This window comes from Henckelia pumila, chromosome 1 (assembly GCF_033568475.1).
Source record: "Henckelia pumila isolate YLH828 chromosome 1, ASM3356847v2, whole genome shotgun sequence".
NCBI classification, from domain to species: domain Eukaryota; kingdom Viridiplantae; phylum Streptophyta; class Magnoliopsida; order Lamiales; family Gesneriaceae; genus Henckelia; species Henckelia pumila.
Window position 1 is genome coordinate 88,004,696 of NC_133120.1, and position 24,967 is coordinate 88,029,662.

Consider the following 24,967-nt stretch of genomic DNA (forward strand, 5'->3'; position numbering starts at 1 on the left):
TATTTCCAAAGACTCGAAACAAACTCAAACTTACATACAAGCTCAAAATAATAGTAGTAACATTAAACTTTCTTCGACGTTATATATATATATAATAATTTTCTAGATTTTTTGTAATTTGTATAACGTGAAAAATTATTAAAATGATCATTGCAATGAAAAGTAGCGCACTTGTAGAGCTAGCTATACAGTATTTGCTATTTTATTTTATTTTTTTTAAAAATGTATACATAATCATAGTCGCATGATGTCAACATCAGTAGTGGTACTGTAAATTTGAACTTTTCTACCCAAATATGAAATATATATATTTTCTTCAAATCGAAAATAAAATAAAAACATGGCATCGATGTTGGAAGTTTAAAGCAGAAACCTTTACCCCATCCAATGACTAAAAAACACTGCTCCTAATTTTACCATAATACATAATAATTTTATCTATTAACACATCTCTATAAAATAAAAAGAAATTATTTATATTTATATAAATAAAATATGAAGTAAAATCAAGTACACAACAAATGTCACATACAACCAACGAAGCCAAAAGCAAAAAGAACAAAACTTTATTTTCGAAAGTAAAAATAAGGAAGGGGATAGAAAAAGATGCTGTCAATGTGTCAGCGCCCACTCCCACACACACAAATCCAGCACAATCTAAAGATATTTTTATCTTTATTTTAATATTATTCTGGAAAAAAAAAACATAGCATAAAATTGTATATTATTTATATATTGCAAGCATATAGTATAATATTTTGGTAATGGAAATGAGTTGTGGATGGGTGGGTAACGAGCTAAAATGGGCACAATCTTCCCCAAAAATCCCAGACCCAGATACGAACAGTTTCTGCAGTGTCGATTCGCTTTTGGAAAATAACAAAATCTCAGGTCCCATTTTCACACACGCATGCAACCAAAATATATAAATAGCCACACCAAAAAAATTGCTTCCATTCGCATACTACGCCTCGCTAAGCGCACTTTGAGATTCCTTCTTGCTTTTTTTGGCCCTTCACACTCTTAAAGTCCTTGGATTCAGTAGCTTAGAGCCCTCCTCAAACTGAAAAGAATAATCTTTTTCATCAACTATTATTCCAACCCAGGCCGCGGACCCTCGATTCTTGTTTTCTTGGTAAAAAGATTCTTCATTTTTACTGGGTATGTCTTCGGATTGGTTCTTTTGTTGGGATTTTTGAAGTTGTTCAATCTTGGTTCTTGAGATTTTTCTTTTGGTATGTGTAGTTGTTTGATGGCTGGCTCAAGTGGGGCATTTAAAGAAGGGGCACAACAAGGGCATAGCTCCGTTTCTCCATACAATGGAAGCTCGGTCAGTGGGGAGTGGGGCGTGCCAACTTTTCAGCATCAACAGACAATTTCTATGGAGTGGACTCCTGAGGAACAAACTATGTTGGAGGAAGGTTTGGCCAAGTGAGATCATCTGAATCTTTTTATTTCTTGATTTTTCTTTTGAAGTTTACTGTTTGATTAAATTTTGAAATCCTCTTGGATTTCTCAAGTTCTTGCTGCTGCTGATGTTTGTTGAGATTTGGGATTTGTTTGATTCTTTTTCTTTCTTAATTTTCATGGTGTATCTTGATTTGCATGCGAAGACTCGTGATGAAATTTATTATGTGGTTTAGGATTTTCTACGGGAAATGGTATTTGTGTTGCAGATTTTAGATCATTTATTGAGAGGGATTTCGGATATGGTAGATATTTTTTATGTTTTTATTTATTTCTTTGGTTTTTTTTAGGTGTTAGTTTCTTAGTTGCTAAGTTCTCCCTTTTTTCTCTTTCCGTCTGCTTTACATGTCAAGAAAGTGTGATGGGATAATCATTAAACGGGCTTTCTCACCACTAACCACATCAACTGTAGTTATTGGTCACATCTTGGAAAAAAATATTTATGATTTCTTTCTATATTTAGATCTATTATTGATGCAGATTTCGTTTCTTTTCTTCTAAGCATACTCTTTTCTTTTGCTTTCATCGTAATTCAGCATTTGGAGTGAGAAGGGAAGGGGATTAGAGTGGGAGTAGGACTTTTTCATTCAAATTCAGATGCATGATTATGCAGAAATGAACTATTTACGCAGTGTAATTTGGGGCTGGACTCGTGCTTGAGAATTTGGTATTCTTTGTTATTACTGGATATTATTGATGGGGTTTTCAAGAGTTCATACAATACAAACCTTCACCCAGAATGAAATTATTTATTTTGTGCTCTGAGAAAAAACATTCAGCGGCATGAAGTGTTATGTGTGAAATAGTCTGTTAACTAAAGGATAAAAGTTTGGGAAATAATTTGCAGGAATGACGGTTTGAATGTCGTATATCCAAGATGTGCCAGGGAAATGAGAAAAGTGTTCAAAGATGACCATTCCATTGCATGAAAAAACATAATGAAGTCAAGTTGCATCTAAAAATGTTATCGATGAAAAGTGAAGTTATTGTTCAGTTTTTAAATGCTTTTACCGCAAATCTTTAGTATTTGGAGTTTTTGTCTCTCTATCAACCCTTCATACTCTCCGAGTGTTGGTAAAGATCAATAATTTTTCATGAGAATTATTATGATACAATTGCCCAATGCAATTATTTTGCTGATTTTTTCATGTTACAACATACATTGCAGATATGCCTCTGAATCAAACATTATCCGCTATGCGAAGATTGCTGTGCAGCTAAATAACAAGACGGTTCGCGATGTTGCATTGCGCTGCAGATGGATGACGGTGAATTTTTTTTCCATAAGCGTAGAATGGGTTACTATGCCATCTAGTAGCCTATTTATGCTCGAGTTTTGAAAATATGGGAGATGGGATCCTCGCCCTTGTCATTTGTGGGATTTTATCCCATTGACTGACAAGATTAATAGTCCAAATGTTATTTTTTAAATCTGTTTTCCTATAATTTCCTGAAAATTTTTTAGTTTCTTTTGTTTGATGGGTGAAATAGAAATTTAGTTTTGTGTGGTTTAATTTTAAGGACATTTGGATGGTTTTGCCTTTTCCGTGCTTCTGTTGTTGCGATTGGTTGTAAAAGATTGAGAAGAAGTTCATGAGCATGTAATGTTTCAATTGAGAATCCCACACCCCTGAGACAATGTGTACTTCACGACTTTAAGTTGGTTTTACATATTTATTAATAGATTAACACAAATTTGGCATATCAGTATATACTTATCTCGAGTGATCTTTCGTGCCTTCAGAAGAAAGAAATCACCAAGAGAAAAAAAGATGATTTCAATGCAAGGAAAAGTAAAGAAAGAAAGGTTTGTGCTTTCTCTTTGGTTCGTTATTAAATCTTAGTATGTTACTCCAGACAATCATTGGATGTATATTTGTTACAGCTTATTAGAGAAAATAGCTCATGCTCTCAGTATGCAGTAGAAATTTAATGTTAACGGTAAATGTTTAAGCGTACCATCTGCATCTCAAATTCCCCACTGGAGACGACACTTTGATAAAATTTTTGTTTGCTTTGTGTGATACAAATAAACATTTCACCTTCTACTTGCTCAGCAGTATTATTTCCTATAGGTTCGATCTATAACATCCCATCCTTACAGTTTAATTTCGAAACTCTTAGTTTTTTAACCGTGGATAAGTATTTCCTGGTGATGTAGGACCTTCATTTGGAGAAAACTGAGCATTCATAAACTTTTCTTACAGTATCAGTCAGTGTTTTGACCATCGTTTCTCCATTAATTTGTGCTGTCCTTGATATTTATGTGTGTGATAAATCGATATGATATTTACAGAAATTTGTCATAACTTATGATCAATTCCAGTCACCAATTACGGTTTGGCTAATCTTACAATCGTTGAAGGATCCTTCCCCTGATTAATCCTTGTTTTTTATCATCATGGACTCCTTAATCAATTCTTACTAGACTATATAATCGTCTGTTATCATGCGTATTTCCATGGATCTCTTACATAGACTTCAGAAGCTCAAGGAAAATGTTATATATTTTTTTCTCAGGAAAAGGTCGTCGATTCTTCAACAAAGCCTTCTCGCTTCGCCATCCAGTCGGGTTTTTCTCATGCCTCAGGGATGGCTTCTGATAGCTATGATGATGGCATATCATACAATGGTAGGATCATTTTTTTAATTCAAACATTGTGGTTGTTAGAAGTTTATAAATCATAAGAACCTGCTATATCAGGTAGTAGCAACTTGCAAGGACCATGCACAATAGACATATTTGTGCCTTTGTCAGGATCTCTCATTTCCTGCAGCATTTTAGATGCTTTTGCTGTTATTATGAATTAAGAAAGAATGTTTCCGATTAAATGGGCTCAAGTTTGTGAACTAATTTTTTTGCACTAGTGTTTGTGGAAAAAAGAATGAAAACTTAAGGTATGGTTTTAACATACACCAAGTGTTTGCAGTACAGATATTCACCAACTTCTTAAATTTGATGGGTCTCACTGATCAATGTTGAAATCTAATGCAATATTGAAAATTAATTGCCTAGACCAAATGTGATTTGAGATGAGACTGGCTCAGTCGATAGTGACAAGAGTTTTAGGAAATAGGTTTAATGTCCTTAACTGATACTCTACAATTATCTTATAAAATTTTACCCAAGAATCTCAAAATGTATCGTGTGTTGAATGACTGGGGGCAGTGTTGATATAAGCTGAAAGCAAGCCGTTTTCATTAGATATCCCACATATGTACTTGCATTCTATTTCCAATGTTTTGTAGAAGTTATTCTAATTAGTTAATATGTTAGTGGTTACTGATGATATGGTTTGCCAGGGTTGGATTAGTTCCTCGAAGAAATGAAGTTGTGGCTGACTGTTGATGTGAAATCAATATATATGTAACATAAAAGCTTAACTTTTCTATGATAAAAGGTCTGAAACCTTCATAAAGCATGCCGTGCTTATTGGAATAGAAAACTGTGGTCAATTTCGAGCGATCATGATGAAGGAATTTAAGTGAGGTACCAAAAGAAAACCACCACGAGGTTTCTGCATTGAATGAAGTTTTTTGTAAGCATAGTGCGCGTCGTAGAGAATTTGCATAAGTTCCTTTAAATGAATCTCGGTTTTCCTCTGTAGTAGATTAGAATAAACTTCATGTTCATCACCCATGGACGCTGAATAGTGGCAAGCAGAATCCTCAGAATATGTTGATTCAAATGTAAGTTTAGTTTGTACTAATTCAGATTTATGAAGCATGCTAGTCCGGATGAGAACTATATATGAGGACCCTAGCTTAGAGCTAACTATTTTGGCTTAGAGAACTACTGTATCCTAAAAGTTGCATCTCTACTATTATGTAACAATTGAAATCAAGTGATACTTTGTCCAATTTTCCCGCGGATTATGTTACTATCCCTTTTTTTTGCCATGACAAAAAATTCCAAATAAACACTAACGAGTTATGCATGTGTTGTTGAAGGCGCAACTATGATACCACTGATTGATAATAGCTTTTTTACACCGCAGAGTCATTTTTCTAATATGTTTAAATCATTCTTCTATGAGGTTAGAGAAGAATGCTAGCTTCAGCCTTCAAGACAGATGCTGCTGCAATCTTTTCGTTTAATAGCTCAAGAAAACTTGCCACTTGAAAACATTAAACTTTGCATATACATATTTGAATATCGATAGTGAACTTAATTGTTTACCTCAACATTAACCTCTCAGCTTCTTTGGGCATTGATGCTTTACATGCAGATGTCACTGGTGACACTCGACGGCTTATTCAGCAAAATTGTTGGGCCTTTAAACAGATATCTTCGAATCTTACTGCTCATCAGGTCAAGCATAACATTTGGAAAAATAGTTGGGAAAATTTTTTACCCGCCAATATGGCATTTTACGGGGCATTCATTCATGTCCTAGCATGATATTTTCGTTCTGTATATGTTATATTTCCAACATAACACAGTTAGAATTATTAGAAGTGAAAAGGTGTTTTTTTGCAGGAAAAAGCTGATGCAATTTCTCTCATTTTTCAGATACACGAAAACATTGGACTTCTGAATCAAGCGCGAGAAAACATTTACAAAATATTGAACAAGTACGTATTAGTTGATTCTGGGTGCTGTATTCTTCTTTTGTTCACAAGTATGCTGCGACTTTTAGCAACTAACACATTATCTTGAAGATGTTGCCGTCAAGCCTACTATAACACAAATATTACTGAAGTTAACTGTGTGTATCAAGTAGGAAGCACAAGCTTAGATGATGGAGATTTTTCTAAATAACGCCAACAGGTGTATAGCTGTTGGCTTTTAAAATACTATGATAATCAGCAATTTAGGAAAGATGGAACAAATTCGGTATAGTGATTGTCAAAGCAAGATTTCCAACTTGGCGTTCTTCGTAATGACCACTCTTATATCCCATCATATATCCAATTGTAACCAAGTTGGGAGCCTAAGAATCCCATCTAACGAGTGCTAAAAGATCAAATTTAGACCCTTTTTGCTGGGTTTTTGGAGCTACTTTCGCATTCAACGAGTTTGTTGAGTGTTACAAGAACATAATCATCTATTTATCCATAGTTTTTGGCATTGGTTTCTTTTTCTCTTTTGTTGTCTCGTTATTATTATTATTATTATTTTTCCCTTTGTTGGTTATTAAGTATCATCTGAAATGTCCAGCTTGAACGGCATGGGCCTGACGATGAAGAAGATGCCTCCGCTCCCTAAAGTGAATGAAGAGTTAGCCAGTACCATTCTTCCACCCTCGACTTTCCCCATTCATTGATCCTGCGGCCATTGAATCCGCCCAGGGATAGTCGTTAAAACGGAGTTATTGAACAGGAGCCGAACTGTTACAGCAAAGGGAAAAAGGCTCTACCTGTGATTTTGGACCTCATCCCTTTTGTTGTCTATTGGTGAGGGGTAATATTCTATAAATTTTGTGCTTTTTAGCAATTACGAGATATAAGATGTAGTTACTTTAGATTAGCGTAATAAAGTACCAATGTTGTATGAATTGTAAAGGATTCTAGAAGATTCATTTTGTATCATTAACTTTTACAAGAACAAATAAGAGGTTAATGGTCGAGGACAATATTAGCGTAATGTCGAATGGCGTGTTCAATGAACATTTAGTATATTTTAATATTTGAAATTATGGATTGTAAATCCATATTATTTGATTAAGAAACTTAATTTTTGGAAGATTTTAAATTTACTTTCTTCGAACTTGTCCAATTTTTTTTTATTATTAATACTTGCAATAATTAGCTTTAAATACATCAAAGATTAACGTCATTTGGAATTCAAGTTTTTTAATAATTTGCAACGTCATTTGGAATTCAAGTTTTTTAATAATTTGCAAGATCAAACTACCCGTCGCAAAAGTATATTCACTTTTTCTTCTTCTTCCTCTGTGTGTGTGTTTTTTTTATATATAAAAAAACATATCAATCGCAAATTTTGATGATGAATATGCTACAAAAGCATGATCATGATAAGCCGGAACTTCAATCAATTTCAATTTTACACAAAACATTGCAAACATAGTTGCGGGGTCGGTGGTAGTCACAAGGTTGTTACAGCTTAGATTTGACTATGCATTAGTTCCCGAGACTCAGAGTGTACACTACAGCTGCAAAAATCCGAACCTTCATCCAACAGTTTCTTCATCCTGCAAGACGTAAGACATATTAAAAGACCCACCCAGGAGCTACACATGAATAGTATTGAAAATATGAATTCGATTTTGCCAACCGAATAATTACCCTGTGTGATAAAAAAGGCTACAAGCACATAAATGATCACATTATTTGACGCCATTTATAACATCATCATGTTTTAGCCGTACAAAGGCCACCAAGAACAGATTTCTCAATGCTTGAGACGATTCCTACAACTTGATCGAGCCAATCTAATTTCTAGACGGTAAGGATGAAAGTCATGTATGATAGGAAGAACATTTATTAGCATGTTTCTGCTTTAGTTTGGTTTATATTTTAGGAAGGGTGAGGTGAGATTTTGTGTAGTTTGCTTTTATATTTTAGGAAGGGTGAGGTGATATTTTGTGTAGTTTGCTCATCTAACTACAACATTTACCAGAAACATTATGTAGATGGAAAAGAAGGCTATATAGATTAAAGTCAATGCATATAGCTAATTGATAACCACATCTACTCCAAATACTGAAATGCTTTTTAACAGATTGATGGTTTGAATAGTTTCAGTTAATATTTACAACTTATCGGCTATTATATAAGGACGCTGGACACAGGCGGAGATAATTGCATCTTTTTGAAGATGATGCCTGAGAGGACAAGTTCCCCGACCCAAATCCTTAACATCGGATACATTGGCTTGTCGGTAAACACAATCAGGTTCTTGACGATTGGGGCTTCCATAAGAAGGTTCAAGGAAAAGAGTTGAGCGAGGAAGCAATAATTTCAGGTTCAGTTACCGGTTTCAAATGGTCATTGATTTTTTTAAAGGGAAGTTCTATGGGTATGAAATGCTGTCGGGGACGCCACATTCTCTGCCCACAATTTTAAAATCCTTGGTGTGTGAGCGAACAGAGAAAGATTTAAGAATGCAGCGGCGATTTCATAATTGTGCAGAGGCGATTTCATAACTGTGCATCACCAAGGACAATAAAACTCACAAAATATTTGCATTTTTCAATAGCAAATGGACTCGTCCCAACTCCATCCAATACACTAGTCACTTGCATAGGTGCGCCTCAACAACACTTTTTATTCGAGATGACCGAACATTGAGATATCCTTCTTCATAGATTCTTATGCAAAGAATGTCATTCCTCTTATTTCCAATACAGGATATATGATTTCTTACCAGATTTTAACAGAGATATAAATAGATTACCTAGAAACGAGTAATTAAAAGTCCATAAGACACATTCCCATGACCAAGGAGGCCAAGCCCAGAGCTAAACCTCAAAAGCACAAGAATTTATTGAAGGTCTTGGCTAGGTAACTTAGGTAGTGTTTGGGAACTACCTTAGAAAGCTCGAGGCAATTTCAGCATGCCATATATAATATAAATAATAATTACGAACACCAGATGAAATGAAATGGATTAATGAGCATACTTCAGCTTCCATTTCACACAGTTTGACTCTAGTACATCCAAATTCTAACACACAAAAAAAAAGTAATATTTGAAAAAATCGCTAAAGAATGGGAAAGGGTACCTGGGGTGCATTGGTTTTGCTGGAGAGGACCGATTCTAGATTGGAAACCCTGCTGTCCAACGATTGAAACCTTTCCTTCACCTGTACTCACAATCACACAAAAGATACAAAATAAACCAAATTCAGTTCCATAAATTCAACATTCAAGATGCAAACAAATTTGGGGATTGTAAATTGGAATCTTACATCGGATGCAATAGAATTGCGATCGAACCAGAGATCTTTGTACATAAAATGAGCAATACTCGCCGACGCGGAAGCGAAGCCAAAACTGAACCATAACATCCTCGTTCGAATCATTTTCCGTCGATTTTTGATAAAAATATGGGAGTGATTTCTATGATATATTGAGGATTTTTTTTGAAGGATGATATTATTGAATTGCAGGATTAATCATTTCTCAACAGTATTTTAAAACATGAATCCAAACTTTCTCTAAAGTAATGGGCTGGGTTTTCAAATCTGGCCCATGCATCTAACGGTTCCTGGGGCCGAGGTTCAGGACCCGGCCCATTATCTTAATTTTTCGTGGGGCCATGTTTAAAATACTGGACCAAACTTTTAAAAAAATATGTAACGGGCCAGATTTTAAAAATTTTAAACATATGTAATGGGCCGAATAAATTATTCAAGGGCTGTTTTAAAAGCCTGGCACCAATCTCCCAAAATATTTAATGGGCCAGAATTTCAAACACCGGCCCTGCTTCTAATTGTTCGAGGGGCCGAATTCAGGAGCCAGGCCAATGGTTTTATTTAACATCACGACCCAAATCAATTTCTTAGTAAAAAATGTCATAGTTTGTGAATAATTTCTAATTTCTAATTATTAAAATAAATAACATATCGATCATCAACTTCAAAGGCAATGGATCAATCGCCGCAGCGGCGGTCGCCGCCGGATGATTCTCCCCGGGTGCAACTGCACGACTGCATTGAAGAGCTGCTGAAATTCACCTTGATTTCCTCCACTCAAGGGAAAATCCACTGCGGACTTTCAAATGCTTACCGCGCCAACCTTCTCAGAGCTGACCCCTCCGATCCCCTGCTGCCCACTAATGATGGTAACAGCTCCCTTTCTAGTTTAACAACTTATATAAGATGTCTCCGCTTTCCTTTTGCTTATCTCTTAGTCTTTTCTTCCCGGTTGCTCGTGGGTCTGAGACTTCAAATCATCAATGGTTTGTGCGTCTTTCAGTTGTTATTTTTGCCATACTTTTCTTGCTCCATCATTTCCTTTCCTCAACTGTTAATGTGATTGTTTTGTTTGCTTAGAGATGAACTGAGATAGACTTGGCCACTTGGGAGAGATGAACTATGAGTTTGCTAGTTATGTTGAAGGCTTCACTATTATCAATGTAAAAGCCTTGTTCTTGCTGTATGGTTCCTTGAATTGAAATGAGCAACGTTTTGATTTCATAATTTTAAAGATAATTAAGCAGCACAGTTACAACCTGCCTTTAGTGTCAGGATCTTTTTGGCTCAACTCCGTGTGTGTTTGTCCATGTAATTTTGGGTTATACCTGCTGTCTAAACTCTCACACACAAATGTCTGCGAGTGAACTAATAAAAATCTGTTGTAGCAGCTTCAGAGGTGAAATTTGAATTAAAACACTTAAGAGTAATAGAAGGTTTGTATACGGGTTGGTTTCAACTTACGAATTTGTGTGTGGAGGATTTTTCTGCCCTCCAGTTGTATATTTATATCTTTATTAACTATTTTTTTTTCATAGTGAAGAATGATATTCGTTTAATGTTTTAACCAACAGTGTTTACCTTCATGGATGCATATCTATTAATTTGAGTGACGTAGGTATCATAAAAAACTCTATGGTCGTTAATCTTCTTTCCAAGGATCATTCAGCTTAGGCCTTTTTTTTTGCGCTAGGGGTGGGGTTTGTTGGGTTTTGAACCCATGACCTCCTATTTTTTGGGAGGGATGATGCCACTCAACCAAACGGTCAGTGTCACATAGGTCACGTTTTGAATGTGTGTGTGTGTGTGTGTGTGTGTGTGTGTGTGTGGTGTATATTATGACGTTTTGAAATTTGAATGTATCATGAGTCTTAATTAAGATTATGTTACTAAGAGTCTGATACCAAAATTTCCAGAGCATTTTAGAGGAATTCCATCGTACCCGTTATATAAGCGTGTGGCTCGGTCTCTTTATCAGTCCATCTATTCTGGAGCCTTTTGTGTGTATAATGAAGAACTTACACAAGTGCATGATGACTTCTCCTTCAAGTGTAAACAAGACGAATGGAATAAGCTGATTGTGGAAGAGAGTGCCGCTTTAAAGAAAGTAAGACCGATAATGCTATTTGGGCATCATTCTTATTTTATTTTGAAAACAAAGCTTCTCGAGTTCACTCTGTTGGAAATATATATTTTATAGATGCTGAAAGAAGTGGACTTTGAGATTCACGTACAGGAGCCTTTCTTTTCCCAGCTCAGCGGTATTAATTTTCTTGGTTTGAGTCTGCATTTTGGTATTATCATTCCATCAATTTTTGTCTATATTTGTTTAATACCTTCAATCTGGTCATGGACACCATTTTTTAACCTTATGCAGATGGACTAAAAATTGTTGAAGGAAGGTGTGCTGTCGGTGACTATCGAAGGTATGCTTTTTTTTTTCCCCTATCATATGTGAGGCCGCCTTGCTCAGCAGAAAATCCCCTGTCATCGTGTTGCCTTTATAGTTGGTTAAAGAATACCATGCGGGTAAACTATAACGCAACCAATTCCTTGATGCCTAACACCATGGGAAAAGAAGGCGGATGTATGAAACCATGTAGACAAAATTCTCAAAACAGAACTGAAATCATATGAATACTCAAAGTTCTTTCTAATTAAACTCCTCAAGCTAATCATAAAAGCATTAAACAGATTGAACAACTAAATGTTAGAATGAGCAAATCCTGGAATTGTGCTTATGAAGAAAGTGTTTGAACCTAGTTGTATCAACTTAGCTGAAAACTCCAGTTTTGAAAATTCTAGTAAGAGGCACAAGATTCTTTTACTAACTTCTCTGATCAACGGTCAACCTAATGTTTTAGATCTTAAATGGGTAGGCTTGGTTGTCCATTAACTAATTGGCGGTCATGCTGGATCAATGTAATTCACCTTTATCACACCCTATATAAAAACATGCAAGTAGTTAAATTTTACGCAATTAATTGAAGGCAGAACCATGACATTGATCATGCTGTAACTCACTGGTGTGGTTAAGTGGGGTACTAATAAACATGGGAGAAAAAAATTAGTTAGAAATTTTGCTGTTATACTACTATTAATTTTGGATATAGCATTACGACAAGTTTAGCTGTCAGCTCACCATGTTGTTGTAAAATAATATTTTGAAGCATTTTGTAGGTGTATTTAACAGAAAAAAGCTAGCGTCATAAACAAGTAAATCTGGATCAATCCAGAATGACCAGTTTAATTATTAAATATTCCATCATCAAGAATGATTCAAATTAGATTCAATTTATCTACCATAATTAGTTAGGATAATCATCTACCAGTCAATTTTCTCAGCTAATTTACAAAATTTAATTAGCTGAGCAATCATACCACAGCAGCACTTTTTGTACGAAGTTAGTATTTATTATGAAGATTGATGATAATTTGCAATTTGCGCAATAATTTCATTTGATTTTGTTAGCAAAAAGTTTGTAAGAATGTATTTTATGCGAAGTTATACTAGAAATTGTTAAATGGGCGTTTTCATTACATTTATATTTGTCAATAGGGGAACCCACATGTGTGTATTACATATGTATATTTATACTTTCATGTTATGCTCAATAATTACACTAAGCGTTGACTGTGTGTTGGAAGCCTGCCACAACTTGTTCTAGAAACAAAATATTAAGAAGTTAGCCTTTCTAATATTTTTATCCCATTTCTTTGTCTTTCAAAATTATTTTTTTGAGTGTTAGAATCAAGCCTGGCGACGTAATTCTTCTCAACAGATGTTTGATGCTTCAAGTTCAGGTGTTAGTGTTTTCCTTGCAGTATTTTGTCTTCACCAAGTTTGTTATCATGCTAAGCTGTTAGTCTATCAGGATGTCCACCAATATACTTCATTCCATGATCTATTGCAAGCAGAAAGTCTTGAAAAAGTTCTTCCAGGAGTAAAAAGTATTGAAGAAGGTAGTATTGCTTTGGATTCTTTGATACTGAAAGTGTGCTGGATTCTTGATTCTGAAAAACATGTTCCCTGTACTTATGAAGCATGTGCAGTTTGCACACATAGTACATTACTATTTTTTTATGCTTTTTCGTCTGCTTGCTTGCTGCAAAAGTATACCACTTTTTTTAATAATGTATACAGACACATCAAATCCTGATATTTTCATTTTTTTGTCAACGCCTTTGTTTTTTCAGCGACAACTTGTTAACTTTAAAGTTTTTTTGGCCAATGCTATTTTACGGTTCATGCCCTTAAAGCATTCCCAAGAATTCACTCGATGTTTATACACTCAAATTCATTTTAATTTTATCCCTTAATTCATTTTCAGTCGTACCTTATCTCGCATTCAGTCATTTCAATTTTCAAGTCATATGTGAATAGGTGATCCCATTTAATCTTTGCAATTTCAGGGTCATGTAGCATGAGATATATAAACAAATGATCTGCGTAACTTGGAAATGTTGAGAGAAAAAAATTTATTTCTGACAAATCTCAAGTTAGCTGGTTTCACATATTACTTGGGGGCACAATCTGTCCTGCTGTCCCCATGGTCGGTGATTGTTTAGGCTATCCAAATAAGAACTTGATATGGATCAACAGCCTTCTCAAAAGTTATTTCCAAACTAAGCTATCATGAAGTGCAGAATTGAGGAAAAGAGAATGCCATCATAACTGAAATGAGTCTTTCTAAAATTATGTATTTACCAAAATTTTTCAGGTGTGCAAATCTATAGAGGCTTCTACTCCGAAGAGAAGGAAAGGTCGAATGGTGTCCTTGCTATATGTGTCAGAAGACCAACTTCCCAGCTATACCAAATAATGACGTCCATCATTCAAGTGAGTGCCCTCAGAGGCATGTGATATCCTTATTTGGGTGCTTTTTATCACACATATGTTTTTATTTGTGTGTCTCATTAAGTCATCATTATGTCAAGTTCGGTTTATTTATAAATGAATACACTATTGCCTTTTGAAGTGGGAATAGATCATGGAATGGATATGATGGATATTTCTTATTAAATAGGGGAGTTTCTTACTCTTAGTTGAGCATCGACTGTGACATCTGAGTGGAATGTGTGATTAGTTTAGGATGCCTTGTCTATCTTCTAGTTGTCAATGTTAGCTTGTAGGTCAGCAAGCAACTTTGTCTGAGCTAGGATTTTACTGCTGAAAGTTTCTTTTGCTATTATCTTCCTGATTTACTTGTGCGCAATGTTGTGGAATGGCTTCCATATAAGGTGGGGTTTCATCAGCATTCACCCAGAGATATTAACTTTCTCTTTCACCATGATATGTTCCGCCGATGGCTTGTAGTGTATTTGACACCAAAGGTCACCCAGATTTAGACGAGGTCTCGGGTTTGAGATTATAATTGTTGCAGAGGTGTATCCATACATTTAGAAAATAATATTCGCAAACATGGTTTATAATGTGTTCTTCTTTTTCATGTTCTTTTATTATTGATATTATTTTCTTTTGAAAAATGTGTTTTAAACTCCGACTGTTCACATGATTTAAAACAATGCATCATTAGGATAAGAGCTCTTTAGCGTTCTAGCATCTTCAACCTTCTTGTTTCAATAATGTCTGGAAGAATGCTTCCTTGTGTATGTTTTAGACTCTTGTAAATGAATTATCCCATACAATATTATGCATTTTTTCCTGTCATTTCAAGTTTGTGATAGTCCAGAAGGCATGGAACACGCATGACATGCATTTGCAAAATCTGTGTCATCTACGTATGGAGCATACATTTGTGTTTTTTGGGTAACCACCCCCGGTCCATAACTCGTTTACATGTTTATGCCTTTTGAATCAAACTCAGAATTTGTGCAAGAAACATGTTGTAGATTGACAATAAATTTACTCTTGAAGGGACTGAGCTATGAGGGAATTCAAAGACTATTGGGCTTTGTTCATACTGTCGGGACAGTTCCTGAACTACTTCCTCCCCCACCATCCACTCTGCTCTCCACCTTTTCGGAACTACATAATCCACATGTATGACAATGCCTCTATAGGATTTTCAAATCCATTTTACTATTCGGTGAATAGTGCCCTCTATCTTGTGTCATTCTGATTCATGATATGATTTTACGTGTGCATGTAGTTGTTAAATGACGCATTAGTTTGTCACTATTTATGTTTCCATATTTTATTTGCTTGAGGTAAAAAATTCAACCTTGACAGCTGGTGCCAGGTCCCTAGCAAAGCATGCCAATAGAAGCAGCAAAGGATACTGGGGTACCTTATGTGGAAATGGTCAGTTCAATTTGATTATTTTCTTCATAATTGAACCTTGTCAGTATATGAACTCAAGATTATTGATTTTCGCCTGGCTTATCAACACCTATCAACGAAATTGTCATCGTATCTGTTGAAGGAATTTTCACCAATCTAGCTTGAACTGAGTTTTAGGTTCAGATTTTTCATTTTGTACTTCAGAAGGTGAGATTACAGGTGGAAATTAGTTGTGATTGATTTGATCATGGCAAACTTTTCAAACTTGAGCTTGGTGGTCTTTGATCAAATGTAAAACTTGATCTTGAGCTGACTTCATGGATAAATTGTTATTCTTCTGCTTCTCTAAAATATTTTTCATATTGGTAAACTTTATCTATTGTCCCCTCTTTGTGCTTTTTTATCTTCACCTTTCTAGATAGATCAGAATCTATATGAGACTTGACAAATGAGTTTTATCGCATTTACTTCTTTCTCTCATAAACTTAATTGGTGGTTGTTGATATTGTCACATCATGATTATATTTTGAGTATATGAATGGTAAACAATTTGATGTTTTTTTTTTGTTTTTTTTTTTGAAAAGAGTAAATAATTTGATGTTATGAGATCTTTTTAGTAAGTATTGCATGGAATTACGAATAAAAAAGTTTATTTTTAAATTTTGGTGTTTTTTTTCTTATACCAGCAACAAAATAATTTATTTAATATTTAGTAGCATGCAAGCTGGTTCATGGGCTTATGAATAGTGATCTTCAAGATGGTTTGCTGGGCGGTCAAGTTGCATGCTAAGCTGTTCATGCTCTTGTTGCTGCAAACTATAGATCGAAATAATTATTTACCGTTATTCGGAGCCAACTGTCATGCTAATACCTCACTTTGATCAATTGAGACAAAAGGACATGGTCCGATAGAAATGCACTTATTCTTTCTGACATTCATACTCGTGGCTCCTGCTAACTCATTCCCAAATATGGTGAAAGCCTGTTAATGATTTGTGTTGATGGCCACAAATACAATCATGAAGTCCTGTTAAATTTTGGGTTCATTTGTCTGAACACCGTTGGTTGTATGTTAAATTTGTATCACTAAAATGGATCTTAATATTATGATAGAATGCATCTGGTTTGTTCCAGATGTTGAAAACTCTTCCATTTCCAGAAATTGGGTGGAAAAATAAATTCTTTGTAACTTGTATGAAACAAGGGTGGTGGAAACTGGGTGATTATTTTTCTCATGTATGCAATAGAGTAGGAAGATGGGATATTATAAGTGTAAGTCCACTGGGATTAAACATTTAGTTAAGTTTTGGTGCTCAAGTTCTAATTTGAGTTACTGAATTTAAATGGTTAATATCGACCATCTACTGGGGATAAAATCTATCTATTTATTTTCATATTGATTGGCAGACATTTCCTTGAGAGATTCTGGAGAAGGTTGTCCGTACGAAAAAGTATGGATCTGACATTTATTGGAGTTTACAAGTCTTTTATTTTTCATCCAGATTCTGAAAAAAATAGGCACTCTCTGGATGTCATCAGTTGCTTGTTGACTCATTGTACCTGGCTGAACATTCATATTGTTCCACCTCATGGAATCATATTAGAGATCAGGACTGCTGAAGGTTATGGCGCACGGTGGTCTGAAGATGGGACTAAGGTATACAATGTTATGTGACGTTCTTAACTGCGATCTAAATAATTATAATAGCTGTTGTAACGAAGGGCACTTTCATATTTTGCTTATACTTTTATGCCCAGTAAAAGAGTAGTTCGGGCTATGTGCATAACAGGGATTTACATCGGAAGAAATCCAAGATGGTCAAAACTGAAAGATTTTACCCTGATTTGCAGTTCATAGGATTTCTCGAGCCCTATGTGGTGGATGGTTTCTTGAAGGGCTGGAAGCATTAGTTCACTAGGACTGAATTTGTTAGTAAGTGATTGATGCCTTAAACTGGAACTAGAGCTGGATCGATTCAAATTGTACTAAATTCATGAAATTCAACTTTGAGTATCCAAATTAATGTCAGATGTATTTGCAGCTTCCTTAAATTTGTTCATGAGTTACTTGTTATACACTCTTATTTATTTATTATAACATAAAACATATATGATCTAATGATGTTATCTTATTTAAGTGATAAAGAATGCCTTCATTGATGCTGGTGAGTTTTAGTTGATACCAGAGCAGGAAAGCTTTGTGCTGGTTGGAGCGGTCAAATTATAACTGACTTTGAATAATGCTGAATAGATGACTTTCTTGGTTATTATACTAGGTAATTTTGGGAATTCATGATCAAGCAAGAGGAAGTGCTAAAAATATAATGTTAGAACTGTTCTTTTGGAACTTGAAATGAACACGTTATTTTTTATATGAGATCATTGCCATCCGAGGCAAGTTTCATTCACTTTGTCACGGTGGTTTACATGATTGTCTTTTTCTTGGTGACTGCCTGTGTTCTGCTTCTTCTTTAACATCCTTTTTGTTCAACGAGTAGATTTATTTTCTGCTATTGTAACCATGCTGCTTTTTTACTCCTATTTTCCAGTAGTCCACTCTGTTTTAGACCATCTAAAATTGCCTAAGTTTTGTGTTTAAGGATCTACATTCTGTTTAGGTTAACAACCTCAAGAAAACTTGCGCATAAAGAATAAGTGTAATTAAATATCACAATTACGAGTGCAGATTCTTTTATTGTTAGCATCATTCGCGAAAATGAAAGAGCCGAGTTATTCATCAAAGTTTAGCAAAATTAATAAATAAAATGTTCATGTCCAATGGGAAATAGTGGTCCTTTCTTGCTTAGGAGACCAGAAAGATGATAGTGAGCCATCTAATTCAATGTTTCCTGGGATCAACACGAGATTCCAGTCATCGTCGAACCTTTTTCTGTCGGTCATTTCTGCATGTACATTTCTTGAAGTTAGTTAAATGAGATATGTAAAAACGTGGGGGAAAAGGTTATCTTGCCTTAGATATGGTTTCAGTTTGTTCTTCGGAATGGGTGTTTTTTCATTGCCGTTGTAGATCCCAAGCGAGTCAACTGAAATTTTATTTCAAGTTCTCCTTTCAGATGATGTATGTTTCATGGCTAACATTTTGATACTTGCTGTTGAAGATTTTATGTGGTAAGTGAAATTTATGTTTCAGTTTCTCCTTTCCAATGGTTATCTCTCAGACTTGCTACTGGATATTCAGATTGTGGTTAAGTGAAAATTTAGTGACTCAACTTGTTCGGTAGTGGTCTTTTTCTTTTCTGTACTCCTTTTACTTGCATATAAAATGCATACAAAAGTGGAATTTCGAATCTTATTTTGGAACACAAAGTCGGCACTGGCATGTTATGCTTTCTAATATAATTAGGAATCAAAGAGAAAAGTAGTGGCAGAACACTGTGACAGCTTTCTTTTTCAAAAGCTAAACTTATCCAGGGGGCCAAACTTTATACTTGTATCAGTAATAAACATGTCATGTGGTTCTTTAGGTTTCGAAGTTTGATCTCTTTGTCACCACTATGTAGTTGAAAAGATGTGACGATCGTGGTTATTGAGCTCGTAAGTTACGTGTCCAGCTTTAACGAGTGCCCGTTTTGCTGCGAGTAAAACTGCGAGTTAAAGGCTTCATGGTGTTTTAAGCGTGCTTTAGATATCTGGGTTGTGAGTTTGCAGTAAAATGCGGTGTAAGACCGATTCTTATGTACAAGTCTATGGTTTAGATACTTGAACACCACCTCATGAAAATGAAGAAACTTGAGATTCTCTCGAATTATGGATTTATTGACACATTGTCTTTATTTATTTATTTATTTATTATTATTGTGTTGGCTGGCCTGCTTAACCTTTCTGATAGGTCTTGATTTTAAGATTAATGAATTTATATTAAAATACGATGTAAAGGGCTAAACAAGGAGACAATGTGCAATGCAAAAAGGGGCCCATATGGAAGGAATTGTCATTGTAGGTATTATTTTATGAAAGCAATTTGAGGAATTGAGTTCGTAGACACTTCTCCAATGATTGGGAAGATAAACAAAAATCTTTGTTCTTGTCCTCTTGTCTCATTTTTCAGTGCGGAATAAACTTCATACTGGTACCATTTGGTTTTGGTTTTATCCCCTTTAAAGTTTTCCTCCCTAAAATAATATTTTTTAACAAATTAATTAATTTAAATCTGTTGTAAAGGTCGGTATATATATATATATAAAGATTGATAAATATAAGATAAGAATAAGATATTAATTGATTATATATTTTTGTTTTAGTCAATTTTTTATCTGAGTTCTACAACAGATTATAGTTATATATGCTAATGGAATAACTATGTCGAATATTAGAAGTTTATTACACTATACATATCAAATATTAAAAATTTAAACATGCACTAAATTAAAATACAATATTCGTAATTTTGAGACGTTGACAATGATCTTTGCTCTTGCGATATGAATTGAAAGAGGTTGTTCAGATATCAACAACAAAAATAAATTATTTGGCTTCTTAACATGTACTGGTTCACCAAGAAGATTAGAGATTCTTCGGAACGAAGCTGTCACTTTTGAAACCTAATTAGATACAACTGAGGAAAAATAATAATAATTAATCATCTTTGTTTTAGGTATTTGGATATCAATATTGTCACCCTCTTGCAAGCGAGATTTACTGATTTATAATTAATAGAGAAAATAAAAATTATTATCTTATAAGTTGGGCTAAATTGGATTTTGGTACGTACTTTAACTAATTAAAAATAGATCTCACTCCAATTATTTTGAAATAATTTGTTCAACATCTGGCATGATCAGACGGCATGTTAGCACTCCAGTAGAAAATGATGAAATAAAAAAAAATTAGTAGGACAGTTTATATTTGTTAGAAGATCAAAATTCGATTGTCTCTTACCTCAAAAAAAGAAAAAAAGAAAAAAAAGGAAATTCAATTGAGGCCAAGTCTTTTCGACATAAATAAGTACTCCACTAATAATTATTTTGTTTTCATTTTCTATAGAAATTGAAAATAATTATATATAGTTACTGAAAACTATATTTGTAATATATCTTAAGTGGGGAAACATAAAATATGTAGTATACCGATTGGTTGGATAATTTAATTATGAAGGAAAAAAAAAAAAAAAAAAAGTTGGAGAGTCATATGTGGCTGTCTTCTCTGTATCGTTTTTATCATCATCTATTTGTTTTCATTAGCTATGACGAAAAATCTTGTGCTTTGCAATATACCCATTATCCTAATTAATTAATGAAGATTCCATTGCTTCATAAGCAATATATACCTCGTTTGTTGAAAGGAAAATATCACTTCAACTTCAAATATCAATTAAATAACTAATTTGATGATAGTAAATAAGAATATTATTAATATATTATTACTTTCATTTTAACTTCTTTAAGAAAAACTATTTTTTTCTCTTTCTATGAAGTATATATGTATCACACGAGTTATTATTAATCCATATATACGATAGATATTGAACTCACATTTTAGTTGATGAGCGATTTAAAGTGTATAAATTACGAAAAAAATTAACTAAATTAAGAAAAGTGTTGACCTTATAAATTTTATATAAATTTTCATTTAAAGAGATCATGCGATGCGCGCTCACTTTTTATTTTTCCAAAATGATAGATGTTTCGAGTGGTTGTATCTTCCTCCATTTTTTTGGTAGATTATTAAACAATTCTTAGTCCTATCACATAATAAAAACAAGGTTATGATAATATATAAAATCAGACTTGATGATTACTTGACAAAATTATATTCTCACAAGCACTTGTCATTATATGTGTTCCATATATGATGCAATGTAGAAAATATATACATAGGTTTACACAAATATAATTTGATCATATTGTCTTTCTCATCAACATATTATATATATATATACACACACACACACACATATATATTTTATATTTTTTGGTTAGGGGAATTAAAGAATGGCCCCCTTCAAGGTGTGCCGTTGGTCCACTCCTATTTATATACGCATATATGTGTGCATTTATATTTTGGCGCACATAAACTTACATACATATAGTTTTAAACTATGGAGTATAATTAGTGCCTTCAAATAGAGAGAAAAAAAAAAAAAAAAAAAAAGACTCGGCTTTAAAGCTCATATGGATAGAACTTCGATCCTCTCAAATGAAGCTGGCTTCTTACACACAATTTCCAACCCCAAAAACATTAATCCAATTCTTGATCATCAGTTGGATACACAAGGAAGCAATTTCATCAACCAGCAGCCTCAAAGCAACAGCACATCTGCAGCAAGCCAACTATCCTCGGATTCGGCCGAGGCTTCCGACGCCAAGTGGGCTTCGAAACTACTCACAGAGTGTGCCACAGCCATGTCTGATAAGGACTCCACCAAGATCCATCACCTTCTATGGATGTTGAATGAGCTTGCTTCTCCATATGGAGATTGTGATCAAAAGTTGGCATCTTATTTCTTGCAAGCCCTGTTTTGTAAGGCGACCGACTCCGGCCACCGCTGTCACAAAACCCTAATATCGGTGGCAGAGAAGAGCCACTCCTTCGACTCTATCCGAAAATTGATCCTAAAGTTCCAAGAAGTGAGCCCTTGGACAACTTTTGGTCATGTGGCATCGAATGGGGCCATTTTGGAAGCCTTGGAAGGTGAGTCCAAGATTCATATTGTTGATATAAGCAACACTTTGTGCACACAGTGGCCTACTCTTTTAGAAGCCTTAGCCACAAGGACCGATGAAACGCCTAGTTTAAAGCTTACCATCGTCGTGACAACCGGCATCGCGAAGTCGGTTATGAAGGAGATAGCTCCAAGAATGGAGAAGTTTGCAAGGCTCATGGGAGTGCCCTTCCAGTTCAAGGTCATGAGCGGCCTGAACCGGCTAGGCGACCTGACGAAAGAGGGTCTAGGGGTTCGAGATGACGAAGCTTTGGCTGTGAATTGTATTGGCGCATTGAGAAAGGTTCATGTTGAAGAAAGGATGGATGTCATCAAAATGATCCAAACCCTAAGACCTAGGGTTGTCACAATAGTCGAAGAAGAGGCCGATTTTTCGACTAATAGAAATGACTTCGTCAAGTGCTTCGAGGAGTGTTTGAGGTTCTACACGGCATATTTCGACATGTTGGAGGAGAGTTTCCCAACTACTAGCAATGAGAAGTTGATGTTGGAGAGGGAGTGCTCCAGAACCATAGTGAGGGTTTTGGCTTGCGACGACGACGAAAGTCGTGATCATGCAGGAGGGGATAATGAGAGGAGGGAGAGGGGGATCCAATGGGTGGAGAGGCTCCGGGGTTCGGGTTTTTCGTCGGTTGGATATAGCGACGATGTCATGGATGATATCAAGGCCTTGCTTAAGCGATATCGAGCCGGATGGTCGTATGTATTACCCACCGGTTCGGTTGATGATTCAGGTATTTATTTGAGTTGGAAACAAGAACCTGTAGTCTGGACTTCAGTGTGGAAACCCTAAAGTATGTGGTTTTTTTCTTTTTTAAAGATTAAAGTATGTGTTTTTACTTCAGTTGATTAATATTTTTGTGCTATAGATTTCTTGTTTTAAGATTTTATACTAGCATGAGATTTCTATAAGATATATATATATCGTTGATTTTTAAGGGTTGCAATTAAGCATATTATATATATATATATATATATGATTTATTTGAAGAACTTAATTCTTTATGATTCTGATCTTGACGTTATAATTATTTGATTCAAGTTTTATTAGTTGTAGTGGTCTTTTCTCTCTTCTTGTTTGAAACATGTTGAGCTAGTACTGGTGGCTAGACTATCACAAGTGTGTGTATATGCGATGCCTTTAGTTTACATTTAATATAAGTACTTCAATATATAGATTCAGATTCTATAAATTGTTATAAATTAATCAGGACCAAGTAATACACTGGGATATTGATAGAAAATAATATTGGGATTCAAATTAAAACATAACCTTAATTGCACGATGAAATATATTTTGAATCAATTGAATTCGTCCATCTTAATTAATCATGGTCAATCTATTTAAACTCAACGTACGGATGAATTAATTCTATAAAATATGTATTTTCTTTTTCATTTTATTTTATATTTTTTGTATTTTTCCTTGTTAGAGCTATGATTTCTGATATCATTATAGTGAACTTAGAAACTGATCAAAAAGTGGCATCTCGTTGACTCGTTCCAAAGAAATACAATCAAATAACATATATAGAAATGAAATTACGATTCTAATTACAAATATACGTAGATTATTAAACGAACTTAAAGGAAAAAGAAAAAGAATTTCTTTACAGGAGTCTGATAATTCATTGATGCAATACAAATGGATAACTCAAATTTGGGTTTCACAATATTTTTAGTGTCACGTCTGAAAAAAAAAAACCGAGAACCACGATATAATCCAACTTATGAGATCAAAACCCAAATTTAAATAACTACGTGATGACCAAAACACAAAATAGATAACTTTGAATGACTGTTTTGCTATTTTCCCGCATATAAATGAATGAATCCGAAAATAATAAAAATAATATAAAAAAAGGTGGCGTTCATTAAAAAGGTATGTTTGGGTGGCAAGCACAAGCATACCAAATGAAACCCAAGTTTGCCTTTTTGTCTACTGATATGAACAGCATATTTCACCTTTCCGCTCCAAAATCTTTTATAGTGGAAATTAAAATCCCCCTTTTCTATTTTTCCTGCAAACTTTAATCTCATTAGTCATTACACCTTTTTCCCCTTTATTTATTTTGTCCATTTATGGCCGACGCTAAAATATTTCATTAATTTCAAGGAATATTTAATGGGAATAAATTATATATGTATTTTTTAAAGAATTTATAAAAAAATAGTAATTTATGTAAAGATATATATAATATATATGGTGTGAAACTTATTAAAATCCATAAATTTTTTTAAAATTTAAAATCCATAAATTTTATTTCTTGAAAAAACTGTGAGATCTAAATTTTAAAAAAATGCAATAAAAGCAATACACAGTGAGTAGGTTTCCGGGGTCTTCCAAATATGGGCCTCGTTCAAATTCAGTCCGCATAAATACAAATATAAGGAAGTCATTCGTAATAGGCCCAATGATACCAAACATGAAGAGGCCCAATACTATGTAAGGAAAATGATTATCGCAAGGTTGCACCATCTTATAACCGATAGATAGAGCCGTCAATTTGAGTTAGGCTCGTCGGGTTGGCCCGACCCGCCACATAATTTAAGTGGGTTGGGTTGAAATTTTTTCAATCAACAAAAGGTGAGTCTAGATGGGCCAACCCGCCTAGGCCCGCGACCCGCGCGGGTTTGCCCGTGGGTTGGGTTGGGTTGAGGATTTCCAGCCCGCCAGGATGGTGGGTCGGCCCG

The 24,967-nt window shown here is 34.6% G+C and overlaps 3 protein-coding genes and 1 pseudogene across 5 annotated transcripts; 3 read left to right on the forward strand and 1 right to left on the reverse strand.

Moving 5' to 3' along the window:
* Positions 1-782: 782 nt before the first annotated feature.
* Positions 783-7,066, forward strand: LOC140885482 (uncharacterized). Of its 3 annotated transcripts, none has more exons than XM_073292474.1 (8): positions 783-1,161; positions 1,246-1,431; positions 2,636-2,735; positions 3,212-3,274; positions 3,988-4,099; positions 5,697-5,779; positions 5,948-6,042; positions 6,629-7,066. In XM_073292474.1, the coding sequence occupies exons 2-8, from the start codon at positions 1,253-1,255 to the stop codon at positions 6,732-6,734; spliced, it is 738 nt and encodes a 245-aa protein (XP_073148575.1). In that variant the 5' UTR covers positions 783-1,161; positions 1,246-1,252; the 3' UTR covers positions 6,735-7,066. The 3 variants fall into 3 exon arrangements, with proteins under 3 accessions (XP_073148575.1, XP_073148585.1, XP_073148580.1); XM_073292484.1 differs by having other exon boundaries at positions 5,981-6,042; XM_073292479.1 differs by having other exon boundaries at positions 783-1,135.
* Positions 7,067-7,400: 334 nt separating this feature from the next.
* Positions 7,401-9,519, reverse strand: LOC140876430 (uncharacterized). The gene is made up of 3 exons (XM_073280388.1): positions 9,342-9,519; positions 9,156-9,236; positions 7,401-7,622 (listed from the first exon to the last, which is right to left on the reverse strand). The coding sequence occupies exons 1-3, from the start codon at positions 9,453-9,455 to the stop codon at positions 7,602-7,604; spliced, it is 216 nt and encodes a 71-aa protein (XP_073136489.1). The 5' UTR covers positions 9,456-9,519; the 3' UTR covers positions 7,401-7,601.
* A 454-nt stretch (positions 9,520-9,973) lies between these two features.
* Positions 9,974-17,643, forward strand: LOC140867534 (uncharacterized; annotated as a pseudogene).
* Positions 17,644-21,631: 3,988 nt separating this feature from the next.
* On the forward strand, positions 21,632-23,155 carry LOC140876087 (protein SHORT-ROOT-like). Its single transcript, XM_073279940.1, has one exon. It carries the CDS (start codon positions 21,723-21,725, stop codon positions 23,064-23,066), a length of 1,344 nt encoding a protein of 447 aa, XP_073136041.1. The 5' UTR covers positions 21,632-21,722; the 3' UTR covers positions 23,067-23,155.
* The last annotated feature ends 1,812 nt before the right edge of the window (positions 23,156-24,967 follow it).

Bases quoted from the DNA above. Each gene is read 5' to 3' on its own strand.
- LOC140885482 (XM_073292474.1), top strand. From the start codon at position 1,253: ATGGCTGGCTCAAGTGGGGCATTTAAAGAAGGGGCACAACAAGGGCAT. The intron at 1,432-2,635 runs GTGAGATCATCT...CATACATTGCAG, and splicing joins TTGGAGGAAGGTTTGGCCAA to ATATGCCTCTGAATCAAACA. The intron at 5,780-5,947 runs GTCAAGCATAAC...GTTTTTTTGCAG, and splicing joins CGAATCTTACTGCTCATCAG to GAAAAAGCTGATGCAATTTC.
- LOC140876430 (XM_073280388.1), bottom strand. From the start codon at position 9,455: ATGATTCGAACGAGGATGTTATGGTTCAGTTTTGGCTTCGCTTCCGCG. The intron at 9,237-9,341 runs GTAAGATTCCAA...TTGTGAGTACAG, and splicing joins GCAATTCTATTGCATCCGAT to GTGAAGGAAAGGTTTCAATC. The intron at 7,623-9,155 runs GTACCCTTTCCC...TACGTCTTGCAG, and splicing joins GCAAAACCAATGCACCCCAG to GATGAAGAAACTGTTGGATG.
- LOC140876087 (XM_073279940.1), top strand. From the start codon at position 21,723: ATGGATAGAACTTCGATCCTCTCAAATGAAGCTGGCTTCTTACACACA.